The sequence below is a fragment of the Dipodomys spectabilis genome, unplaced genomic scaffold (genome assembly GCF_019054845.1).
Source record: "Dipodomys spectabilis isolate Male_0828 unplaced genomic scaffold, ASM1905484v1 ptg000017l, whole genome shotgun sequence".
Lineage (NCBI taxonomy): Eukaryota > Metazoa > Chordata > Mammalia > Rodentia > Heteromyidae > Dipodomys > Dipodomys spectabilis.
In genome coordinates this window covers 7,724,947-7,750,318 of record NW_024870694.1, presented here as the reverse complement: position 1 = coordinate 7,750,318, position 25,372 = coordinate 7,724,947, and the positions used below count along the sequence as shown (strand labels likewise).

Here is a 25,372-nt window from a genome sequence, read left to right as displayed (position 1 = left end):
TTCCGGCTTTTTTCTTTTTGCTTATGTGGTGCTGAGGAATCAAACCCAGGGCCTCAGGCATGCAAGGCAAGCGCTCTACCACTGAGCCAACTTCTCAGCCCCTGGGTCAGTTTGTTTTTAAGATAGGGTCTCATGATTTTGCCTAGGCTCATCTTGGACCACAATCCTCCTATGTCTGCCTTCTAAGTAGCTGGAATTCCATGAGCCACCATGCTTGGCCTACTAAATTTGGATAGCAATAATTCATAAACAAAAGCTCTTTTGGAGCATAAAAGGGTCTTGAGACCAAAACACTTGAGAACCACTGACCTGGAGAGTCGCATGAGCACTGCTTCAAGAATCTAACATGACAGTGGTGCTTATGTTCACAGTTTGTCCCTAGGTGAGTGGGTTGCCTAGAACAAGTGATTCCCTGGGAACTATGGGAACATTCTGCATGCTAGGAGATGGGATCTGGCCTGTGTATCACCGTGCAGAATGCCCTGAAGAGGATTCCTGGGGCTCTCTAGGTGGAACGGCGTGGTGTAGGCTGTTTGGCTCAGATCTTAGCCTGATTCCTGCCTAGAATGACAGCACAGGCCGCTCCCGAGGCTTACCTCTTCCTCTAGGGATCATAACCAGGATTCTTCAGTTGAAAGAAGACAGAGCTGAGTCTCAAGAGACAAATGTCTTGTGAGCCCTGGTGCTAATCCCAGGCCAGATGTGCCAAGGGGTTGGAGTGACATTCCAGACCAGATGTGGAGTTGGGGGTGTGCCCAGCTCATTTGAGGGCTCAGCTCTCTGCCTGACACAGTTCTTACTTTGCTCCATGCTCAGATTGCAATCTGCAGCTCTGAGCAAGTAAAAACCTGTGTGAGCTTCCACCCCTGGCTCTCCAGGACTCCACTGAGAGCCTCTGCAGTGGCAGCCAGGGGTTTCAAAGGTCACCCCAGCTGGGCGGATTAGAACAACAGATCTCCCAGCAAAGTTGGCTGCTTGGCAGCAGAAGGCAAGTTGCAACATCTGCGAGCAGAGTTAGAACAAAGCCCCTTCACTTTGTCTGTCTGGCCCTGGGCTCTGTGGCACTCAGCTTTCCTCTCCATTCTTGCCAGACCTTGGACAGGAATCTCAGCAGCACAGCAGTGACACGCAGCTGCCTCACGTCCTGCCACAGTCGGAAGGAGGCCACGGTAAGGTGTGTCCCCACATACCATTGGGTGGCCCTGCTCCACTTTGCCCTGGTGGGTCTTGGCAAGCCAGCCTGGCACAACGGAGGAGCGGCTCACTCCAGGATTATGAAGTGATTAGGGCATTTGTCAGGATTTGAGCACATTGCAGGGAGGATTAAGGAGGGCTAGTGGGGCTGTCACTGCCTGGAGTGTTCACACATGGGTGGTTTTATGGTCTATGATGTGTATTCTTCAGGGGGTCTGTGGCAGGCTGCCAGGCTTGCCTGGAAGCCCCTCCATTCGGGGAAGATTTTCCAGGATGCGCTGCAAACTTGCTTTCAGTGTATTTATGTTGAATAGGAAAGGTGTGACTGGCTTCTCCAAACTTAACTTGCTGGATGACCAGAACCCTGAATTTTTACTTTTTGTTTGTTGCCCCATATTTTTTTGGCCTCAGAGTTGTTCTGCCTTTGGCCACAGTTGAAAGTGCCCTCTTCTGGGTTCAAGAGATGATTTAAAGTGCTTTTGATCACATTAAAGTCCCATTAATTCAGTGCTGCTTTGAGTGAATAATAAATTGTGTTATTTGTGGAGACTTTATTTGGAGATAGGCTTTGGCTCAAACATCAGTAAGGGGCTTTCAGCTGTTGTACGATTGCCCTTTCAATCCCTTCCCCAGTATTTTTCTCTTACGCTGTCCTTCCATCTGGATTTACCTGATATTGTATGAAGCCCCCAGCTCATGTGATTGATTGCAGCCACCGAGCATTGCTCTCTGATGATCAAATTAATATAGACATCATGCAGCCTCTCTACTTAAAAATAATGAAATATGGTTAACAGGCTTTAATGAAGGATTTACAGAGAAAGAATGATTTGGCTTGATTTATTTTGTCGTTTATTTCCCCCCACATATTCTAGTAGCTATTAGTTGGCAATGTGGCTAGAATCTGTTTATGCTGATGATTGCAATGGGTGAGGCAATGGGCTGGAGGTGAGTGAGCTGCTTGGTGTGACTGGCCAGTTTTGGACTGGGTTCTGGTTCTTCTTGAGAACCACATAACAAGGGACAAACTATTTTCTTGCTTCCTTGACTTGCCTGTGCCTCTTCAGCCTTAAGCCAGACCCCTGCTAGGATAGATGGCTGTGATCCCTATTGATGAAATCATCTAGGGGTTCCTAGAGTCTTGGTTGGCCTTCAACAGGTCAAGGTGGTCAATGATGGATGAATGTATAAAGATAAGATATATGTATATTATAATGGACTATTATTCACACACAAAGAAAGAATGAAATCTGCTGGCCACATTGGTGCATGTTATGAATCATAATGATTTGTAGAAAGCATTCAGGCCTCATCTCACCACACTTGGTTTCCAGCCCCTCACCCCCACCCCCAAGAAATGAGGGGTCTTCACCTTCTAAACCCAGGCCTAAGAGCAGAAAATGGAGAATGAGATTCAATTTCTCATCATTGTATAAATAACTGAGACAAATGGTTTAAACACAGGAAGGAGTTATTTTGGTCCTAGTTTCACCCTGTAGTTGGCTTGCTTCATTGTTTATGGGCCTATGGTGAGGCAAAGCATCATGGTAGAAGGACCTTGTAGAGCTGGGCTGCTCAACTTATAGTGGCCAGGAAGCAGAGAGCAGAAACAGACTATGAACAAGTTAGCTTCAAAGGCACACCCCTCTGACCTACTCCCTCCACCCATGCCCACTTCCTAACAGCCCACTCGTCTAGAAACTTATCAGTGGCTTCATCCATTGATACAAGTAGCATCACCTCTCAATGACTGGATTCACCATCTGGAGACCTTCAACATGTGCGCCTTTATAGGGACACTGTATCTAAACAATAACAGGGAGCTATATCCCCTTCCCTTCTTCCTGTCGGCACCTCCCATGCATCTGCCTGTTGCATATTTAGTCACTGGGAAGAGCGAGAAATGTCTTGTTTGGGTCTCAAAGCCTCCAGGTTGCCAACATAGTGGGACTGGCATCTGACATTGATTTGTTTTTCACTTCTGAGCTGTGTGATGTTGGACTTTCTGAGCCTCCCCAATTTCCTTCGTGAAGGGGAGAGTCAGAAATGCCTGCAGGATTGCTAGGTTGGGTGAGATGGGGCAGAGAACCATGTTGGCCCTTACTCCTTATAATGGAATGGTGCCATTAGATCAGATGGGGCAGTACTGCTTGAAGCTGCCAGCACCCTCTGATCTCCTCCCACCTCTTTCAGGAATTCTGTCTTTTGCCTCCTGTGCCCATAACTGAAGATAAGGGGGCCCATCAGCTTTTATCTGTCCTTGGGAAAATGGCTTCCCTTTGTGAAAGGGCTGCCACTCCATCTCCCACTTACTGGAGGCCTTTTGTGAGTGTCTATGGCATTATGCTCCCATTCAAGTCTTCTCTCCCACCCCATTTGACAGAAAACTAAGGCTAAGAATGGAAATCACTTACCCAGCTCACATCAGGAAAGTTGCTGTGTCCCTGCATTTGTGGCAGGGTCATAAAAATCTGAGCCTTATATAAACTGCTCCTCCTGTATCTCAGCCCTGGTTCCACAAAGAGTCATTTTCCTGATTGGAATATAAAATATAGAAGAAAGTATCCTCTCTCTCTGAGTGTGGTCCTAGGTAGCTAGGCAAGATACAAAAACCCCACAGCAAAGTCAGGTGCTGGTGGCTCACACCTATAATCCTAGCTAGTCAGGAGGCTGAGATCTGAAAATTGCATTTTGAAGCTAGCCCAGGCAGCAAAGTCTATGAAACTCTTATCTCCAATTAATCACAGAAAAAGTTGGAAGTGATACTGTGGCTAAAATGGAAGAGTACTAGCCTTGAGCAAAAGGAGCTAAGGGACAGCATCAAGGCCCAGAGTTCAAGCCCCAGGACCAGTGTTAAAAAAAATCCCTAGCTTACTCATGTAATTATAACCCATCTATACAGTATTTTCACAATTTAAAAAAAAGTGAAAAAAATCCCACAGCTCACACCTATAATTCTAGTTTTAGGAAGCTGAGATCTGAAAATCACAGTTCAAAGCCAAACTGGGCAAGAAAGCCCGTGTGACTCATGTCTCCAATTAACTACCAAAAAAGCCAAAGCAGAGCTGTGATTCAAGTGGTAAAGTGCTAGCCATGAGCAAAAAGCACAAGGATAGTGCCTAGGCCCTGAGTTCAAGACTTGGGACTGGCACCAAAACAAACAAAAAGAATCCCACAGCATAATTCACAATAATGGAATTATCTGGGTTGCTAGTGATAAATGACTAGTTAGAAAAATATTACATATAAATGTATGTATATATATGTAAGATATATATAATAGTGAACTATTAATTATGACCTATAAAAAGGGCGAATACTTAAAATCCCAGCTACTCAGGAGGCAGAGATCAAGAGGATTGAAGTTTGAGACAAACCAGGGCAAAAAGCTAGTGAGACTTCTCAACAAACAAGTTGGGCTCATGGTTATGGTCACAGATGCATACATGGCATAGGAAAAATAAGATTTTTGCAGTAAGCTCAACTCTGGCCAAAAAGCATGAGACTTTATCTGAAAAATAACTAAAACCAAAAAATGGCTGGGAGCATGGCTCAAGAGTAGAACACCTACCAAGCAAGACAAAGCCCTGGGTTCCAATCCTAGTATTGACTTTCACCTAAAAAAAGGAAAAAGAAATCATGTTCATTGTGACAACATGGATGAAGGATACTATGCTAAATAAAATAGTTAAGCACAGAATGACAAATACCACATTCTCTCACTCAGTGTGGTAGCTAAAGACATTGATTTCATGGGAAGCCAGAGTAGAATAGTAGCAACTATACTTTAAGACTGAGAGGGGACATAGAGAGAAGCTAGATAACAAGTACTGTGTTAGTCAGCATGTTGTAGCTGTGACAAAATACTGGAGAAAAATCAACTCAAAGAAGGAAAGGTTTCCTGGATGTAGCTCACACCTGTAATCCTAGCAGGGAAGTCTGTGAGACTCTTGTCTCCAATGCACCACCAGAAAAGCTGGAAGTGGCTCAATTGGTAGAGTATTAGCCTAGAACAAAAAAATGTTCAGAGACAGCATCCAGGCCCTGAGTTCAAGGACCAGGACCAGCACCAAACAAAACAATAAACAAAAGAAAAACAGGGAAAGTTTATCTTGACTCATGGTTTCAGAGGTTTTAATTAGCTGGCTCTGTTTCTTTTAGGCTTGTGGGAAGTAGAGGATATTGCAGGAAATGTATGGAAGTTACTAACCTCATGGCCATCAGGAAACCAAGAAAGAAGAAGGGATAGGGTCCCAATATCCCCTTCAAGGACACTACCCCCAGTGACTTCACTTCCTCCCACTAGGCCTGGTCTCCTACTTTGGGAGACCCCAGGAGCATCCCAGATCCAAGCCATAGCAGGTTCCAAAATAGAGCAATACAGGAGTAAGTTCTATAGACATGTAGTGCTTGTAGGCTTGCAACAACTTATTATATTTTATTTAAAAAATTAAAAGTTTCTGACACAAGTGAAAAATGCACAAGGGGCCAGAAATGAAAATTATTCTGGTTTGACAGTTACATGTTGTATATAAGTATTGAGCTATCACACTATACCACAAGTATGTGCAACTACCATGACAGCTTAAAACATCATATGTCTATTTTGAAATGATTCTACAAGCACACGGAAAGCACAATATGAATGTGACAAACTGGCTGGATGTTGTCAGTGGTTCACACCTGTGATCCTAGCTACTCAGGAGGCTGAGATCTAAGCATCCCACTTCAAAGCCAAACCCAGCAGGAAAGTCCATGAAATTCTTATCTCTAGTTATCCACCAAAATAGCCAAAAGTGGAACTGTGGCTCAAGTGGTAGAGTACAAGCTCTCAGGCTCTGAGTTCAAGTACCAGGACCAGTGCCCAAAAAAAGAAAAAAATACAGAAAAAGGGGGAAAAAAGACAAAACGTAAATTGTTGAATCTAGGTGGTGATTATGTATTCATTTCACTTTTCTATATGTTTGAAATTCATCTATTGTGGTGCTTCTTAATTTAAGATTTCTTTTTTTTTTTTTTTTGGTTGGTCGTGGGGCTTGAACTTTGGGCCTGGGCACTGTCCCTCAGCTCAGCTCAAGGTGAGCACTCTACTGCTTGAGCCACAGCGCCACTTCGGTCCTAGTGGTTTATTGGAGATAAGAGTCTCATGGACTTTCCTTGCCCAGTCTGGCTTTGAACTGTGATCCTCAGATCTCAGCCTCCTGAGTAGCTAGGATTACAGGCGTGAGCCACTGGCGCCCAGCTTAATTTAAGATTTCTATAGAATTAAATTTATTTCAGAATGTTCCTTGTAAATATTCACTCACATAATGGTCTGATATTCCACTGTGAGTGACTGGTTTTCACTGCTGGCTATTTTAACAAGATTTTTTTTAAGTCTAGCTTTTGCTATAAATAATGCAATGTTTTTGGGTTTTTGTTTTGTTTATGTGTGTGTGTGACATGGTGTGATATCAGTGTGCGTTGTGTGTGTATGTGTGGGTGTATGTGTATGTGTGTGCTCCGGTCCTGGGGCTTGAACTCGGTGCCTAGGCACTGCCCCTGAGCATTTTTGCTCAAGGCTAGTGCTCTACCACCTGAGCACAGCTCCACTTCCAGATTTTTGCTGGTTAATTGAAGATAAGAGTCTCACAGATTTTCCTGCCTGAATTGGTTTTGAGCCACGATCCTCAGATCTCAGCTTCCTAAGTAGCTAGTACCCAACCACCAGAATAGCCACCAGTACCCAGCTTCACTTAGTATTCTTTTGGGGCTGCCTCTTTTATTCTTTCCCAAGAATGTTTTTTCCCCTAAGAAAATTTTAAATTAATTTAGAGTCCTAAAAAATAAAATTTTAAAAGAATGTAATTCTACATTCTTGGGAAAAGAATTACATTCTTTGGAAAAGAATGTAGAATTACTAGGAGAAAAAAAATGAGATTTTTTTCCCCCAGAATCTTTTTGCCAAATTCCCTTCCAGGAAGAGTGTAACAATGTGTATATCCCCTGTTATATCTGTGAGTAAGCCCATGCCAACCGTGGCTCACCAGCACTGAATGATGTCTTTCTCTTTTGCACATCCATCTGGCACATCCATGTGCACTCTTGGATTATTATGGTGATTGGATAATGTTCATTTGTTTTCTAGTTCTTTGTGTGTCTTTAGTGGACTGTGCTAGTCATGTCCTTTGAGCCAATTCTAGGGCAAAATATTCTTGTCCTTTGATGTTTTTTAAAAAATTGTTTAATTTATTTGTTTATTTTTTGCAGTGAGGTTTGTTACTAGGAATTAAACTCAGGGACTTGAGCTGGCAAGTCAGATACTCTACCATTTAAGCCACTCCTTCAGTGCCTTTTTACCTTCTATTTATTTAATTATTTATTTCATGTTTAAATTCAGGGTCTTGCACTTGCTAAGGTGGCATTCTAGCACAACACCAGCCTTGTTTTCTTTGGTGTGTTTTTTAAAAATCAAGTTAGGCCACTAGTGCCCAGTTCAGCCTCATTTCTGAGGAAGACTCTTGCTTTATTCAAGCTGGCCGGGGTTGCAATCCTCTCACTTGTGCTTCCCCTTGTTTCTGGAGATGACAGGTGAGCAGCACTGCACTCAGGCATTGGACGAGATGGAATCTCACAAACTTGTTTTTGTCTGAACTGGCCTTGGACCTCAATCCCTCATCTCTCACTCCAAGGTAGTTAGTGTTATAGGTGTGAACTACTGCATCTGGCTAGTCCTTGTTTTTATTTCAAACATTTTATCCTAGATTATAATCCATCTTTGATGTTGATGGTAAGGTTTTTTTTTTGGTTGTTGTTTGTGGGTTTTTTGTCGTTGTTGTTAGTTGTGGGGCTTGAACTCTGGGCACTGTCCCTCAGCTCTTCAGCTCAAGGCTAGCACTCTACCACTAGAGCCACAACACCACTTCTGGTTTTCTGGTGGTTTATTGAAGATAAAGAGTCTCACAGACTTTCCTGCTCAAGCTAGCTTTGAACCATGATCCTCAGATCTTAGCCTCCTGAGTAGCTAAGATTATGGGTGTGACCCACCTGTGCCTGGCTGGTAAGTTTTTTGTTGTTGTTGTTGTTTTGTTTGTTTGTTTTGGTTGTGGGGCTTGAACTCTGGGCCTGGGTGCTGTCCCTCAACCCTTCAGCTTAAGTAAAGTACTCTAACACTTGAGCCACAGCACCACTTCCAGTTTTCTGGTGGTTTATTGGAGGTAAGAGTCTCACAGACTTTTGCTGCCCAGGCTGCTTTTGAACCATGATCCTCAGATCTCATCCTTGAGGAACAAGGATTACAGGCATGAGCCACTGGTGCCCAGCTTGCTAAGTTTTTATATATAGAAAAACCTAATTTTACATGTAACTCTGTACATGTTTACAAATTCAACCCCTTTCATCTCTATCTTGTTATGCCATCAGAAACCCTTCTGAGTAGCCCACTTGCAGGAGGCAGGAGGCCTTTGGTTCAGATGCCAGTTCTGCTCCCTACTGTGTATGGTTAGGTAAATTTCTTCGTCTCACATGCTAGTCTTTAGACTAGGGTTGATGAAATTATCAGTTGCATAAATTGTCATTTGCATAGTATATGAGGCAAAAGCAGGCTGTTTATCATGTCTGAAGTGCTTAGTACAGTTCTCCAGGTATAGTAAATGGGACCTAAGTGTTTGCTTTTACAGCTGCCCACATCTTATCATCTGGAAAGTAATTCTGTTTGTGAAGCCAATACCTTATCAGTGAAAGAGAATGTAGGGGATGTACCCTGTTCCAAACAAACCCAGCCACTTTGTTACTTTTGCTTGTACTTCAAAAGTCAAGTCCTATCTTATAATTCTTAGATATTAAATTTAAACAAACGTCTTATATGCCCAGGTACCTTTTTCTTTCATGTCAGCTTTTCAGACTTAGAACATGGAGCTTAAGGATGACCAATATCCAAAGAAAATGAGTTGAGATGGAGTCTTTTCTGTCTCTTCTGTTCAGACATTGTTTGTCCTATGTCTGTCCTGTGTCAGGGATTTCATGAGGTGTGGACTGGTTCCCAGTCTGGAATGTTCCAGCTTGTGAGGGCTTGCACTTAGTCTTGGAACCTGGAACTGGAATACTTAGGATGTATTCTAGGTGATTTACCAGGAATTCAATGACCTTGACTGGAGTCTGGCTGCCTAGCTTATCAACTGCAGCCTATTTTCTCAAAATGCTTCTCTATCATGTTCTATGGATTTTGGCTCATTAACTCCTTCCTCAACTCCCACCATCTGTCAAGAAATCCATTCTCCATTTATGAGAGCTAGAATCTGGTTCTGTTCATTGCAATCAAGAACTCAGATTTTGAAGGTCACTTTTGAAGTCAACACTAAAGAATTCAGCCACAGATTTAAGCATAAATAGTCTGAGTGTAGGGTTTATTATCAAAGATACAGAAAACTGTTAAGATGTCAGCAAAGGGGACAGTCATACACCCATATGTTGAAATATTTTAAACCAGAGTTCTTAAAGGCTTCTTCTCTTTAAGAAAAAGTATGCGAAAAGAATTATAATTATGAGAAGTATCTTCTTAGCTCATTTGCCCATTGTTAATTGGGTTGTTGTTTTTAAGAGTTAATTTTCTTAAGCTTGATGTATATTCTAGATATTAAGCCTTTGATGTATAGCTAGCAAAGATCTCCCATTCTGTAGGTGGTGTTTTTAGCTTGTTAACTGTATCCTTTGCCTTGCAGAAACTTTAGTTCGATCCAATCCCATTTATCAATTCTTTCTTTGATTTGCTGTGCTACTGCATCCTTACTCAGAAAGTTCCTGCCTGTGCAGAAGATTCTTAATATATTTACTATTTTTTTCCTGTAATAGTGGTTTCAGGTGTTACACTGAGGTCTTTGATCTATTCTAAAATTGATACTGGCACAAGGTGATTGATAGGGATCCAGTTTCAGTTTCTGCATATGGATTATCCAGTTTTCCTAGTACCATTTGTTGAAAAGGCTTTATTATTTTACTTTTGATTGACATATGATTGTACATATTTACAGGATGCAATGTGATGGTTTTACACTTGTATATATTATGTCATGATCAGATCACGACAGTATACCCATCATCTTAAACATTTATCATCTCCCCCCCTTAGGTGGAAGTGAGGTTTGAACTCAGGGCCTCCCACTCTACCACTCTACCACTGAGCTATGCTTCCAGCCAACATTTCTTTATTATGATAGCACTCATGTCCTCACTCACAGCTTTTCCCCATGTTCCTTCTGTTCTTGGGGCTCAGCTCCCCTTTTTCTGTTTCTATGAACTCTTGCAGTTCAAGGAAAGCAGTTTGACTCTCTGCCACAAGTCCATTCTGAAGGGTCCATGACTATTACACATGATTCCTGTTGTGAAACCTCTGAGCCATGCCATTTCCCTCCTTGTGTCCCTCTTCAAGAAGAAAGGGTCAGGGCCCGTCTGGGACAGGCTCTCCCTCACCTAGTAGCTGTTTGTAGAAGCAACAGAGAAGACACTTATCTAACTGGACACCCGCACCCCTTCAGACCATCCAATCCACCAGCTTGGGCAGGTAGACACTGGCAGAGAAGATGGTGCTTGTATTTGTTAGAGCTGATCCACCTCTCTTCCTTCCTTTTGCAGGCCATGGGGGACGTGAAGCTGGTTGCCTCCTCACATGTGTCCAAAACCTCCCTCAGTGTGGATCCCTCAAGGGTCAACTCCTTGCCCCTGACTGAGGCACCTGCTTTCATTCTGCCCCCTCGGAACCTCTGTGTCAAAGAAGGAGCCACCGCCAAGTTTGAAGGGAGGGTAAGAAGTATGGTTGGGTGGCAGGCTGGGAGGGGCTACCACTCTTTCTTGAACCTTATACTTGACACCCTAAACATGGTAGAAGGCCTGCTTCTCTTTTGGACCTTCCTATATATTAAATGTTTAATGTATTTCTAAGTTTATGATGAGCTTTGTGTTGAAGAACTCTGGAATGGGGAGGACCAAGTTGACCATTTAGAGATATTTTGCTGTTGATATAGGTTGTGTCTGGATACAATTCACCTAATTATAGAAGGCAAGGCTTGGTGGGTATAGACTCCAAAATCTGGACAATTGAGAGCTGGCTGTGGTTTTTCTCTTGCTTTCTCTAGGAAGGGGTGTTCAATTCAGCTAGTTCACCATGTATGTCCACCCAGAGCTCCTTACCTCAGTTCTGTCACCTCTTGCCAACAAATCTTGGTCTCTTGCCCTTCCAAGGCCTCAATTTATTCTTCTGCAGGTATGCATGACAATTCTGATCTACTTTGTATGAAATGGGAGGCATAGACTCTAGGAATATCAGATATTTTGCAGCTTGCAACCTGACATTGAATGAACTTGACATGGTGATACAGGAGACATCAGAGAGTAATAATTGTCCTGGGATTAGTCACAGGGTATCTATCGCAGGAAATGCTTTAAAAGCTAGAAGGCTTTGATGTGAGCAATAACGAAAGGTGATTGAAGGGAGAGGAATTCATAAGTTTCTCTGTGACTTGACAATTTAAGAGTAGGCTCCTGCAGCTCATGGTAGGACAGGGCCCAGCAGATGCCACTTCTCAGATGACACCGGGCCTTAGCTTTGTGTGAGACAAGGTTGGGTCATCTGGTCATCTAGAGAGTGGGCTGGGGCTTCTTCCTTGAAAGTGGGCTAAGGCTGCTCTGAATTGTGTGCTAGGCATGCTTGTCCATTAGGACCATTTGTTAATGGATATGACCTGACATCTTTGCACCTTACTTCTTTTACCTAAAATAGTGGAGGATATTGGGAGTATTTGGGGGTCCTACTAGCATACAGACTCCTTGCCTTGAATTTGGTTCCCATACCTCTCACCTCTACAGCAGGCAGGGTAAAAGTGACAGAAAAAAAAAAATCCCTGGATGTTTATGTGTGGCTAAGATGATCATAAAAAGGAATGAAGGGGCTGGGAAGGTGGCTCAGTGGTAGAGCGCTTGCCTTGCATGCATGAGGCCCTGGGTTCGATTTCCCAGCACCACATAAGCAAAAAGAAAAAAGCCGGAAGTGGCGCTGTGGCTCAAGTGGTAGAGCGCTAGCCTTGAGCTGAAGAGCTCAGGGACGGCGCCCAGGCCCAGAGTTCAGGCCCCACAACCAGACCCAAAAAAAAACAAAAAACAAAAAAAAGGAAGGAAGGGCTGATTTATGTTTGAATATGAATAAATCTTGAAAACATTATGCTAGTGGAGGAAGCCAGTCATTTAAAAAAAAAAAAAACTAGTGTGCATAATTCCATTTATACAAAGTATCCAGAGTGGAAATATCTGACTATCAACAGAAAGTACAGAAGAGGCTGGGGTGGGATGGGAAGGGACTGCCAGTGGGCACAAGGTTTCTTTCTGAGATGATGAAACTGTTTTGAGATTAGATAGTTATGATGGTTACACAACTTTGTGAATACTTATAAATGCTGAACGACACAAATTTAAAAATAAACACTTACGGCCAAGCACAGGGGGCCCATACCTATACTATAATACTAGCTATTCACAAGGTAGAGTTCAGGAGAACAGCCATAAACTAGGGGCTAGTCTTTAACACATGGGCCTTTGGAGATCTAAACTGTAGCAATCTTAACTGCATGTTAACTGCAATAGAGCATTATCTATGTGAGCATTTCATTTGGCTTATACTGATGCAACAGTTGACTATGTATTCCTTATGAGTCTAAGTGCAGGGTTCTTTCCTCTTTCCCATCTGACCCAGAATAGCCAAGAACACCACCCAGCAGCATGCTGGTGTAGAGTGTACACAGAAGGAAGTGTTTTCCACTTCAGATGGTGACCAACTAACTTCAGAGGAGAAGCATGCACTGTCATTGTAGTCAAGAACATAGAGAGACATTATTTCAGGGAAGAGTCACCTCAGTCATCCCAGACTAAGAAAGCTTGTTGTGTTGATACCAGAAATGAAGTGCAACTGGAGACATTCCTGTCCTGGTGGTGGTTTCCTGAGTGGTCTGGGCTGTCAGCAGGAAGTACTAGTTGTACTCATCTAGTTGTACTCATCTCAAATTATCCACCAAAAATGCCAGAAGTAAAGGTGTAACTGAAGTAGTAGAATGATGGCCTTGAGCAAACAAGCTCAAGGACAGAACCCAGGCCCTCTGAGTTCAAGCACTAGTACTGGCACAGAAAGAGAGAACAGGAAGAGAGAGAGACAGACAGAGACAGAGAGACAGAGACAGAGAGAGACAAAGAAAGATAGAAAGAAAGAAAGAAAGGAAGGAAGGAAGGAAGGAAAGAAAGAGAGAGTGAAAGAAAGAGAGAGAAAGAGAGAAAGAAAGAAAGAGCGAGAGAAAGAGAGAGAGAGAAAGAGAGAAAGAAAGGCAGGCAGAGGCAGGAAGGCAGGCAGAGGCAGGCAGGCAGGCAGGCAGGCAGGAAGGAAGGAAGGAAGGAAGGAAGGAAGGAAGGAAGGAAGAAATAACACAAAGCCCGTCAAGTAAAAGAAAATAATACTATTTATGTTCTCTATAAATTCTATTATACTTTATTTACTTATTTAGCTAGTTAGTTAGTTAGTTTATTTGTTAGTTGTTGGTTGTGGGCTTGAACTCAGGGCCTGGTTGCTGTCCCTGAGCTCTTTTGCTCAAGGCTAGCAATCTACCACTTTGAGCCACAGCTCCACTTCTGGTTTTTGAGTGGTTAATTGGAGATAAGAGTATCATAAGGATTTTTCTGTCCAGTCTGGCTTTGGACCTCAGATCTCAGCCCCAGTAACTAGAATTACAGGCATGAGCCACTGGTGCCTGGCTTCTATTATACTTTAGTTAATACATCTATAACTGCTTGGGTGCCACACAGTGTGCTTATGCTTACTTCTAGATTTATAGGCACATTCTAGTTCCCACTAATGAGTGAAACAATGCAACCTGTGTTTCTCTGGGTCTGGCTTATTTCACTTAACATAATCCTCTCCAAGTCCCATTTTCTTACAAATGATTCAGTGTCATTCTATCTGATGGATGACACAGATCAAGATGCGTTGTATACATAAATTGCTTTGTTTAATGGCAAAAATTCAATATGTAGCCTAAAAATTAAGAAAAATAAAGGAATGAGTGGGGTGGAAGTGGTGACTGGGAATATTAAAAGGGGTGACTTTGATCGAGAGGCACTGCATTCATAAACTGCTCTGTTAAAAGGCAACTCAGTTATACAATTACCTAAAGAAAATACAAATATATATTTAAATAAATAAATATAACAGGGAAAAGAAAGAATATAACACAATGCCTGTCAAGTGATGGGTGCCCCATACATACATTTGCCTCCTTGAGGAAAACCAGGTGGGGTGGTGTCTAATACTCCAGCCACTTGCAGCCATCCATGGAGACTTGGCCAGGGGCATCTTCTACAGCCCCCATCCCCTATGTCCCTTCCCTGCTCAGTCCTTCCCACTCACAGCTCTTTTCCTTTCCTCAGGCTGTGTCCATACCAACATGCACTTCCTTCTCCTCTCCCTTCCATTGATATAAGTTTTACTTCCTTTAGACTACTTTCCCTAGGGATGTTCTTTTAAAGTATTTTATTAGAGTACAGAAAAGCCATGGTTATGGCATGTGGAAACCCTTATAATCACATAAGGTCAGTCATGAGTAATAGCCACAGGACAGGTTTGACTAATATGGACTTTAAAATGTATTACTCACTTATCCCTCTGCCTATAACTTCATTATAAAGATGATAAGCTATTTTTTGTTGTTGGTGGTGGTGGTCATGGGCCTTGAACTCTGGGCCTGGGCACTGTCCCTTAGCTCTTCAGCTCAAGGCTAGCGCTCTACCACTTGAGCCACAGCACCACTTCCAGTTTTCTGGTGGTTAATTGGAGATAAGAGTCTCATGGACTTTCCTGCTCAGGCTGGCTTTGAACCATAATCTTCAGATCTCACCCTCCTGAGTAGGTAGCATTACAGGCGTGAGCCACCGGCACCCCACTGAGACTTTTATCTCCAATTAACCACCAAAATGGTGCTGTGGCTCAAGTGGTAGGCACAAGTGTATAAACACTGACCTTGAATTTATTCTCTTCCCTTAGCATCATTTGTCATTCTCTTCTCACATTAACAGATAGATAGATATACCTCTTGGATCTAATACTAACCCTCATCTGCCTCCTAAATTTCTTTTTTTGCGGGGGGCGGGCAGGGGAGGCAGTCATGGGGCCTGAACTCTGGGCCTGGGAGCTGTCCCTCAGCTCTTCAGCTCAAGGCTAGCACTCCACCACTTGAGCCAGAGCGCCACTTCTGGCTTTTTTCTTTTTGCTTATGTGGTGCTGAGGAATCGAACCCAGGGCCTCATGCAAGGCAAGCGCTCTACCACTGAGCCACCTTCCCAGCCCCCTAAATTTCTATAATACTTGCATGTAGGGCTTATTTTTATTGTATCAATTTCTAATACTGTCGATTACTGTTTTTCCTTAATGAGTGAGTTCAAGATCTAGTGTTGTATTGTTGAATAAGATAGCAATAGCTACAGTAATTATTTAACTTTAAAATAAGACTAATTAAAAATAAAATAACTGGATGCTGTGGCTCATTCCTCTAATTCCAGCAATCTAAGAGTCAGAGACCAGAGATTGGGAGGATTATGGTTCTAGGCAAAAAAGTTTGCAGGAACTCATCTCAACCAATTAAAAGTTTAGTATGGTGGCAATCAGCTGTTTTGAAGGCTCTGCAGGAAGCATAAATAGGAGGACCACAATCCAGGGTGGCTTGGGCTTAAATGTGAGACCCTATCTGTAAGCAAAAGTGGGTTGGGGACTATTCAAGGCAAAGTTGAGTTATACAATGGTTAGTAATTAACCTCCACCATTTCCAGCTGCCTCCTAATACAGACACCTCCCAACACAAAGACCAAATGTTGCTTGCCCATTATGGTTTTGTTGTTTTCTTTTCCATGTCTAAAGTTATAGTGGGATAAGTGAAGATGGGCAGGAACAGCTTCAAAATGATTCTTATCTAGACTATTCTGGAGTTTCCTGCTCAGGTTTTGTAGGCATTTGAGTTTGTGATATTGCCATAAATGTCCAATATCAAAACCGGACTGGCAGGAGGAAGCAGTGTGAAAGTCTCCCTCATTTCTATGGCACTCACTAAATGCCACAACTTTGTCCTTCAAGAAATAGAAAAATGGAAATGGAAAGTAGAATGGTGGTTCCCAGAAAGAGACAGGGAAAGCTTGACCAGTAGGTATTAAGTTATAGTGAGACAGAGTGTGGAGGTCTAAGATGCTATTGCACAGCATGGTGACCAGAAAACAATAATATTGTGCATCTTTCAAAAGGCTAAAAGAAAAGAGTTTGAAAATTTCACCATAAAGAAATGATCAACACTGCATCTGAGCACGGTCTTAGTGGTCACAGAAGGGGGAAAGCAATGCTGAATCTGCCCTTTATAATCATGTGTAGAAGATGTGGACTAGTTTCAAATAGTTGAATTTAAAACAGAATGGAAGAAAGAAAAAAAATGATTATAGTGTTTGAGGGGAAAACTGTTTAACCTGCTTCTAGAGCACATGTGTATACATGTGTTAAAACATTACATCATACTCACAATAATAGGTGTCATTTTTATATTTTTGTATCAGTTGAAAATAAAAATAAGGCCAAAGGAAGACTTGGGGAGGGAGACTAGCAGGTAGGATATGGTGAATATTATAAAATTAAAGTATATATTTATGAATATAATAACAATGAAATCCACCAAAACTTTTAAAATGAAGAAAGATGAGAAGAGAAGAGAAGAGAAGGGAAGGGAAGGAAGGAAGGAAGGAAGAAGGAAGGAAGGAAAGAAGGAAAGAAGACAAGATAAAACAGATAGGAGTAGGCATTTGCACATGACTGTAATCATGCCTACTTGGAGAAAGAGACCAAAGACTCCTGCATTTGATGTTAGCTCTGACAAATTTAGGGTGATCCTATCTCAAAAACAAAATACAAAGGGAAGGGCCAAAAGTGTGGCTTAAGTAGCAGAGCACATACTTAGCATTTGTGAGGCCCTGGTTTCCATACCAGTACCACAAAAAAAAAAACAAGTTAGTAAATAAGATTTTAAATTAAAAAAGAAATACATGGGGAGGGAGAGGATTGGGAGGGGGGGCAGGGGGAGGATGAGAAGGGATGGGAAGGGGAAACAAAGGAGGAGGCTACAATGCTTGATGAGAAATGTACTCATTATCTTGCTCATGTAATTGTAACCCCTCTGTACAGTATTTTCACAATAAAAAAAAGAAATACATCCAGTATTTCAGATATGTGAAAAATATTTAGGTGTATTTAGAATTAGGGAATTAATGATAAGAGAAAGGTGATTTCAGCTGAGCACCTGTGATCCTAGCTACTTAGCAGTCTGAGACCTAGAGGATCAAGATTTGAAAACAGCCTGGGAAGAAAAATCCAAGAGGCTCTAACTCCAGTTAACTAACAAAAATCTGAACTGGAGATTTGGCTCAAACAGTATAGTGCCCACCGTGAGGGTAAAAGCCAGGTGAAAGCATGAGGCTTTGAGTTCAAGCACTGGTATCAGAAAAGATTGCATCTAGGAATTGATAATGTTGTATGGAGAAGAAAGAAAAAGAAGGAATTAAACCTTTTACGAATGCCTTCTACTTTGTACATGCTCCATTGCTGGAACTGCTTTTCACAGTAAGTAGAAATTACTTCTGTATTTTTAATGTAATAAAAATACCTGTAAAAATACTTGGTACAGCTATCTGAGGTCAGCGTCCAGATTCTATCAGATGAGTGGTCAAAGACAAATAACAAATACAGCTCACTTTTTTAAAATGTCGACAGAGTTTCAGCATGGAAAAACATGTAACTCATCAAAATGCATTACACAACTCTGCTGGCAATGAAACAAATGGAAATTAAAATACCTTTCAAGTATTTATATACCTGAAAAACAAGCAAAATAACAGCTACAGAGAGCCTGCCTAATGCAGAGACTGAAGGAACATTTCCTTTAGTGGGGGAACTGAATGTTGGCTCAGCCTTCTGGGGTTCAGACTGGCAGAACCTTACAGCAGCAGCAAAACCATTGATCTGCTTTGCCAAGAATCCTGTTTTGACACTTTAACTCAACTCATAAAGGAGAAGAACTAACTAAGTAGCTGGTGCAAAGATGTTCATAGCACTACTTAGGAAAAAAAAAACAATTTGTGCTCAAAGAGAGCACAAGCACATCAATATGGCAGTTGTTACATAATCATGTATTTGACATTTTTGGTTGCTAAATCCATAAATGGAAATACATGTGAATAACATAAAGTAGAAAGTAAAAGCATTCTGTGTGCAGACTTACCACAACCACATAAAAGTGTCTGTATGTGTTCACTGCATAAAATTAGAAGAGGATTTAGAGCCATGTAAGTAAAATGTATTTTGTTGTTGTTGGAAGTTCTCTAGGTATCTCTATATTTAAACTTTTTCAATGACAATTTACCTATGAGGGAAGAGAAGATTGGAGCTATCTAGGTATGTCTGTCTCTAGTAGTAAGGTTTTAGGCTCCTTTTTGTTTTCTTTATTAATTTTACATATTTTAATTGGATTACCTTAAGGAGAACAAAGGAGTAGCATTTATAAATAGGAAAGTTATCGGGAATATGAAAGCCAAGTAAGGGATTAAATTTTTAATATGAGGAATTTTTATTCAATGTGCAGGTTTTAGTGGCTATTATTTTTAAAAAGTAAAATGAGGTGAAAGATGCATTACTTTAATTTACTATATATGTTTCAAATTATATAATTTGTAAAATTTCAAATACGTAGGCTCCTATTTTTTTTTTATTTATTTTTGGGGTCCGGTTGTGGAGCCTGAACTCTGGGCCTGGGCGCTGTCCCTCAGCTCTTCAGCTCAAGGCTAGCGCTCTACCACTTGAGCCACAGTGCTACTTCCAGCTCTTTTTTTTTTTTGCTTATGTAGTGCTGAGGAATCGAACCCAGGACCTCATGCATGCAAGGCAAGCACTCTACCACTGAGCCACCTTCCCAGCCCCGGCTCCTATTTTTTTTAACTGGTTCTAATTATCTTGACTGTCTGCCTTGAAAGAAAATCAAAGCTGAATGCTGAAGTAAGAAATAAGAGCTAGATGGCCCAGATTAGGGGAATTCTCATTCTAACTGTGTACATGGCCAGAGGGTCAAGGCATGATACGCTGGGTTGATGATAGTCAAAGGGTATCTACACAGACCTGGAAGATGGCACCAAGGGCTGGTTCATTTTTTGCACAGTAGTTATTTCTGCAGAATCAAAGGTGTTCAGATTCCTGATCATATGCTTCCTTGCAACTTCAAAGTTAGTTATTGTTACTTTTGTAAAAACAAAACAAACTAAAGAAATCTATGAGTTGAATTTCCCTTGTGTTCCAAATGATGGTGGAATACAAAGAAATATCTTGAAGGAATTATTAATGAATGAACCTAATGAATTCATTCATTGAATAAATCAATAAATTATCTAATGAGTGATCAAATCTCCTTACAAAACTAAACTATCTCCTCTCTGTGTGGCCTTTTCCAGGTTTCCCATCCCATTGTGTTCTCTTCTATTGCCATATGATAGAGGGCTATATTAGATTATTAATATCTTATACTATAGAAAGATCCCTGGAGTAGAGTTCTACTTACAGACTTACCTTAAAACTTTTGGACTGTGGCTGTGCTGCCACTGACATTACTGCCATGATTACAGTCTAGCCCATGGTCAAAAAGGGGCTACCTGGTTGGTAGCTTCCCACTAAGCAGCTGGGCACAAGGGAAGGGCAACTATCAACTGAGGAGCCAAACAATTTATTTTACTCGAGGAATAATAAGTAAAAGTTACTTGCAATCAAAACCTACTAAGACAGTAAGCTAAGATCATGATTGCATTAGAATGAAACAAAGACATCACTACACCTCCCTCAGCCTCCGATTCCTTCTTTTACAGTCACAGGTTAGATGATCCTTTAAGATCTGAAATTCCATAACATACGCTATACTGTAGGATCTCTATTTCCCAAGTCTAGTTTTTACATTGTTATTACTAAGGTAGGCCCTCTCTATTTACCTAACCTCGAGCTCAGGATCCTTCTGCTTAGGATCCACCCCTCCTGACTGTCTGAATTAGAGGTATGAGCCACCACACCTGGCTTTTGTGACACTGCAATGCCAGTTCCTAGCAGGTATCTGGTAAAGAGACTGTTTTTCTTCAATTTCAAAGCATTAATCTCTTGACTCGTTAAAACTGTTTACTCCAGATAGATTCTGCACATTTGGATTTGATTTGCCAATGTTTACTGAGCACTTTCCCATGAGCTACAGTTAGTTGTTCAGAACCAGAAATTTTGAGGAGAGCAGGGCCAGCGTTTGTGATCACTGTTATATTTGGGAGCTGGGCCACACAATCTCAACATCTTGTTTCTGTCTTTAACGTTTTATTATCTAATTCAGAGTTTGTTTATAGCTCCATGGTAAGAGTTTCTTTTACAACTGATTATGTCTTATTACTAATAACATATAATGTATGAAGCTCTTCCAGATCAAGAATAGTGAGTACTAATTGCTTCTCTCCTGTTCTATCGGGGACAGAAACACAGAAATAAATTGAGTAAAATATATGCAGAGAGTGCTAGGGTCTGTCAGGGAACAATGTTCTCCAGGAAAACTGGGTGAAGAATGAGGCCTGGAGTCCAATTGTCTCCTCTGAATTAAATTTGTATAACTGTGCGTAGTAGCAGTGAAGACTTGCTGCTGAGTGTTCCCAAGTGTTAACCCCTCAGCCCTTGCAGGACTATCTCCTGTAACACTTGTCCTAGCAAGCATATTCGAGCGCTTCCTCTCAGACCAGAACCTTCCCATGGTGGTTTTCAGACAAGGCTCCCCAGCTGGCATTCAGCTTCATCCACTAAGCAGTGTCAGTTCCCTGTGGGACAGATCAGAAGGACTGAATCCTCCCTAACGGTATTCTGTTAAGAATATTACTGTTCTTTTAAGCAACTTTTAATTATTATTCCTCAAATAGGCTAAGTTGTCAGAAGTAACCTGTTTGGCTCCTCAGCTGATAGCTGCCAGACCCTTCCCTTATGCCCAGCTACCTTAGTGGGGAGCTGTCAACCAGGTAGCCCCTTCTTTGGCCATGGGCCAGACAGTGATCATGGCATCCCTACTACTTTGAAGAAGTAGCAGTATCAGTGACAAAACCAGCCACAGAAGGTAGCTAAAGAGTTCTATAGAATGACCAGAAGCAGAAACTGTAGGAACTGGGATAACAAAAGCCTATGAAAATACTGAAAGGATGGAGAGCTATGACCATGGGCAGAAAACAAGGTGTGAAAACCCAAAGGTGAAGAGATTGGGAAGACTGTGAGCCTCATTCCATAGGTAAGTTCCAGAGAATTACCAAAGATAAAATAGCCAGGATCCTAAACACCTAAAGCTCAGGAACTATAACTCTACCTGCTGGGCCACTGTATTCAAAGCAGAGAGTAATAAACCTCAGACCTGACTGCCTTGAGCTATAAGTCTCCATCATGGAGCCATATGTCACTAGTTCTCAGGGCCTAGAGTTATCAGCATTGGATCTATAGACCTAGCCCATAAGCCACTGGCATTCCAAAGCTCAGGCTGCCAGTATTAAAGGAAATTTCCTTGCTTACTCACAATTTCTACCCGTGTAGAAACTCTTTATCACACCTGCTAGCCTCCTTTTCACTGACTTGCTACTTAGACCTGGGCAATGCTCCACTGTCCTTGAGCAGGTTCTGGGATTTTCCCCTTTGAATTTCTGTCACCCTTTGTCATTGGAGTCTGTACCCCACTTCTATAAGAGTGCAACCCAACCTCTTCCAAATGCTACTTCCAGGGAACTCACCCTGCTTGTCTTGTGGATCATTCTGGGGGTTTCTAATACTATATACCTTTGCCTTTATGTTCTTAATTACCTAGGTATTTGTCACTAAAATGAGAGCCCCTTCTTACTTTACTCATCTTTGGGTTTTCCATATCCTCTAGTATGGAGCCTTATGCATAATAGATCTTTAATAAGACTTGATTAGATTATCACTGAGCAAGGATGACTTTAAATATATTAGAGCACTGCAGTCATTCTGGTGATGCCATCTACTCTGCTTTTGAAGCTTCCTGACCTGATTGTTGTTGGTGACCATTGAGGACGGCTGGTGTGATCTAGAGGGAGGGCTGGGTTGGGCTGGTGGCCATGTGCCTGGGTCTTGATCTTTGTGTAATTTAACCTCTGGCTTTGGATTCTTCATCTAAGGGTCAAACCAGATGACTCCCATGACCCTTCCTGCTCTAACATTCCACGATTACATTAGAATGAAACAAAAAAATTTAGAGTTGGGACCTAGTAGTACTATTAGCAAGCTTACCAGTTGCCCCTCCCTCTATAGTATGTGACAGTTATAACTCTCTTTAGGCTGGCTTGAGTGGGTCGTTTACAGGTTGATTCATTTCAGTAAACACTAGCTGTATACAGGATGTTTGCTACTTGTAGAATTATAAGCTGAAAAAGAATCAAATGTTTCCCCTACCCTCAAGGAATTCATATCCTTACATTTCTGGGGCCTAAGTCTCACCTCTCACATCATTCCACACAGAACAGCCTGGGGGCTAAGATGCGGTGTAGCACTCAGATGTCTCAAGTCAGATCTGATAACTACTTTAATCCAGTTCCCAGTCCCACAGTGGGGAGAATAATGATGCTCAATTCTGTGTCCGAACAACTAAATCAATTACCCATTTGGTAACATGCTGAGTCCCCAGGCCTCTCCTCTTTGAAATGCAGGTTCCACTCCCTCATAAAACCTCACCAGGACTATGGGTTGACAAGACATCAGGGCAGGGTAGGGTCTGCTGAGGTCTAAAGTTAAAGAGCACCATCCCAGAATCCCAAGCCTGGGAGGGAGGACTGTATGTGAAGTGTGAGAGACTTGGCTCACCCCATACCCCAAAACCTGGGAACCATAACAGGAGAGTGAAAAATGAGTCTGGATGAGTTGGAGCCAGAAAGGCAAGGAAAATTAAATCAAATCTGGATCCTGATTTAAAAGGCATTAGACTGGGGGAAGCCAGGCACCTGGACATACTTTCCATAGCCTGTCACACTGGGCCTGCATCAGCAGCCAGCAGCAAGGGGAAGTGGAGCTCTAGAGACAGGTGACCTGGGCCACAGCTTCCACAGCCAGGCCACACAGCCACACATTGAATGCTGTGATCTTGGGCTGGATGATGAGTTAAGTCCAGAAAAGAAAGGGGAGGGTGTGTTTCTGGAACAGTTTTGTGCCAGTCAGTCTCTCACACATAGAATAAACACTCTACAGGATGAAGGAATTAATTATTGAAGGCAGAGCTCCCCACCTCTTTATTAGGTATTGTGTAATTTGGAGTTTGCAATTCAATTCTGGATATACCTTAGTGCCTGAGAGGAGTTTTTGTAGTATTTCTTAAAGTGGGGCCCATCAGATCCATTAGGCATTCAGACCCACTGAGGGTGGTTCAAAGGGTATACATTCGAACAGGCCATCCCTATGCAGATTATTTTGCAAGCCACCCAAGTGAGAGCCTGTGGTCTCCTGAAATGGAAGCAAAGATCATACTGTAGATATCAGCTGTCCATGAGGAGCACATGGGAAGTGGAAGATGAGTAGCTGGACTTCTGCATCTTGTTTTACTTTGCTTTCAAGAACAGTATGTCTAACAGTATGTCTGACAATCTTGTCATGGGAAGGATGACTTAAGAGTATCATAGGTCAATGATTCTCAGCCTTTTTTCACTCGTGCTCCCTTGAGGAGACCCTTTCCCAGTAACAGTGCCACAATATGAACAGATCATTATATGTTTATGAATTGTAAGTTGCATATTTATATGTTGTATATGTAAAAAGAGTTCAATTTTTGCCCTACCCCCCACAACTATTTGTTTATAAATCCTGGAAGAGATAATATCACTCCCTTTGAGAATGCATCATATAGACCAAACCCTAATGCCTAGGTTACTCCCCTGGAGTGAAGGTAAAGGACTAGAAAATTGCAGGAGAAAACATGGGTAAGAAATAACAAGCCCGGGGCTAGAATAGCATATAAAAATGAATACTGGAGCTGGGCAATGGTGGCTCATGCCTGTAATCCTAGCTACTCAGGAGGCTGAGATTTGAGGATCACAGTTCAAAGCCAGCCAGGGCAGGAAAGTCTGTGAGATTCTTATCTCCAATAAACCACTCAGGAAACCGGAAGTGGCACTGTTGCTGAAGTGGTAGAGCATTAGCCTTGAGCTGAAGAGCTGAGGGACAGCGCCCAGACCCAGAGTTCAAGCCCCGCAACCGACAAAAAAAAAAAATACTGAACCGGGAGTGGGTGGCTCACACCTGTAATCCCAGCTAATCAGGAGGCTGAGATTTGAGGATTGTGATTCAAAGCCAGCCAGGCAGGAAAAGTCCGTGAGACTCTTATCTCCAATAAACCACTCAGAAGAGCTGAAGAGCTGAGGGACAGTGTCCAGTCTCAGAGTTCAAGCCCCACGACCAACCAAAAAAAAAAAAAAAATACCACTTTTTACTAGTTGCTACAGATATACGGCAAATGTGACTATATATTTCATATAAATCACCTTTCTTTCAAAAATAGACACATTTGTTCAGGACATGCAGTCATAAGACATAAATGGAAATCAAGAGATGTATGTTTATAATGATACCTGTATATTTACCTGTGCATGTATAGGGGCATTATCTGGATTTTAAAGATGATGAGAGATGCTCTTTAGGCAGAGGAATGGAAGGCCTTAGATCTATCTTGTTCGTTTCCTTATCATCTCTTTTCTCCTAAAGTCAAGCCACAACTACTGTCTGTCTGCCCTTGTTCCTAAACTGCCCTGGGTCCTTTCTAACTGCACTTCACCTTGCCTCCCCCATGGCCTCAGATCTCTCTGTTCTACCTTTGGTCTTGTTCTCTGAACATCTTGAGGCCCCATCTAGCAAAAAGGTGAGTCTTCTCCAAAGTTCCAGAGTAGAAGAGGAGCATCGCAGATGGAGTATAGTTATTCTCCTGTAAGGCCCGGTTCACGTTGGCATCTTCTTTAGGGAGCAGTGGTCAGCCCTGTGCTTGCAAGCAAGTGTTTGGCAGCGCGAAACTGATCATAAAATATTAAGGCAGGAAACCAAGCTCCT

At 42.1% G+C, this 25,372-nt stretch overlaps 1 protein-coding gene across 5 annotated transcripts in view; it reads left to right on the top strand.

Annotated features, from left to right (window-relative positions):
- Mylk (myosin light chain kinase) overlaps positions 1-25,372 on the top strand; it is a 194,531-nt gene that overhangs the window by 5,071 nt on the left and 164,088 nt on the right. The window contains exons 1-2 of one of the 5 annotated variants that reach the window (XM_042667361.1): positions 956-1,169; positions 10,804-10,971. In XM_042667361.1, the coding sequence (XP_042523295.1) occupies positions 10,807-10,971 (165 nt within the window). In that variant the 5' untranslated portion in view covers positions 956-1,169; positions 10,804-10,806. Of the gene's footprint in view, positions 1-955; positions 1,170-10,803; positions 10,972-25,372 lie in introns of those variants that run through there. The other 4 variants (XM_042667374.1, XM_042667379.1, XM_042667383.1 and 1 more) reach the window with 4 other exon arrangements.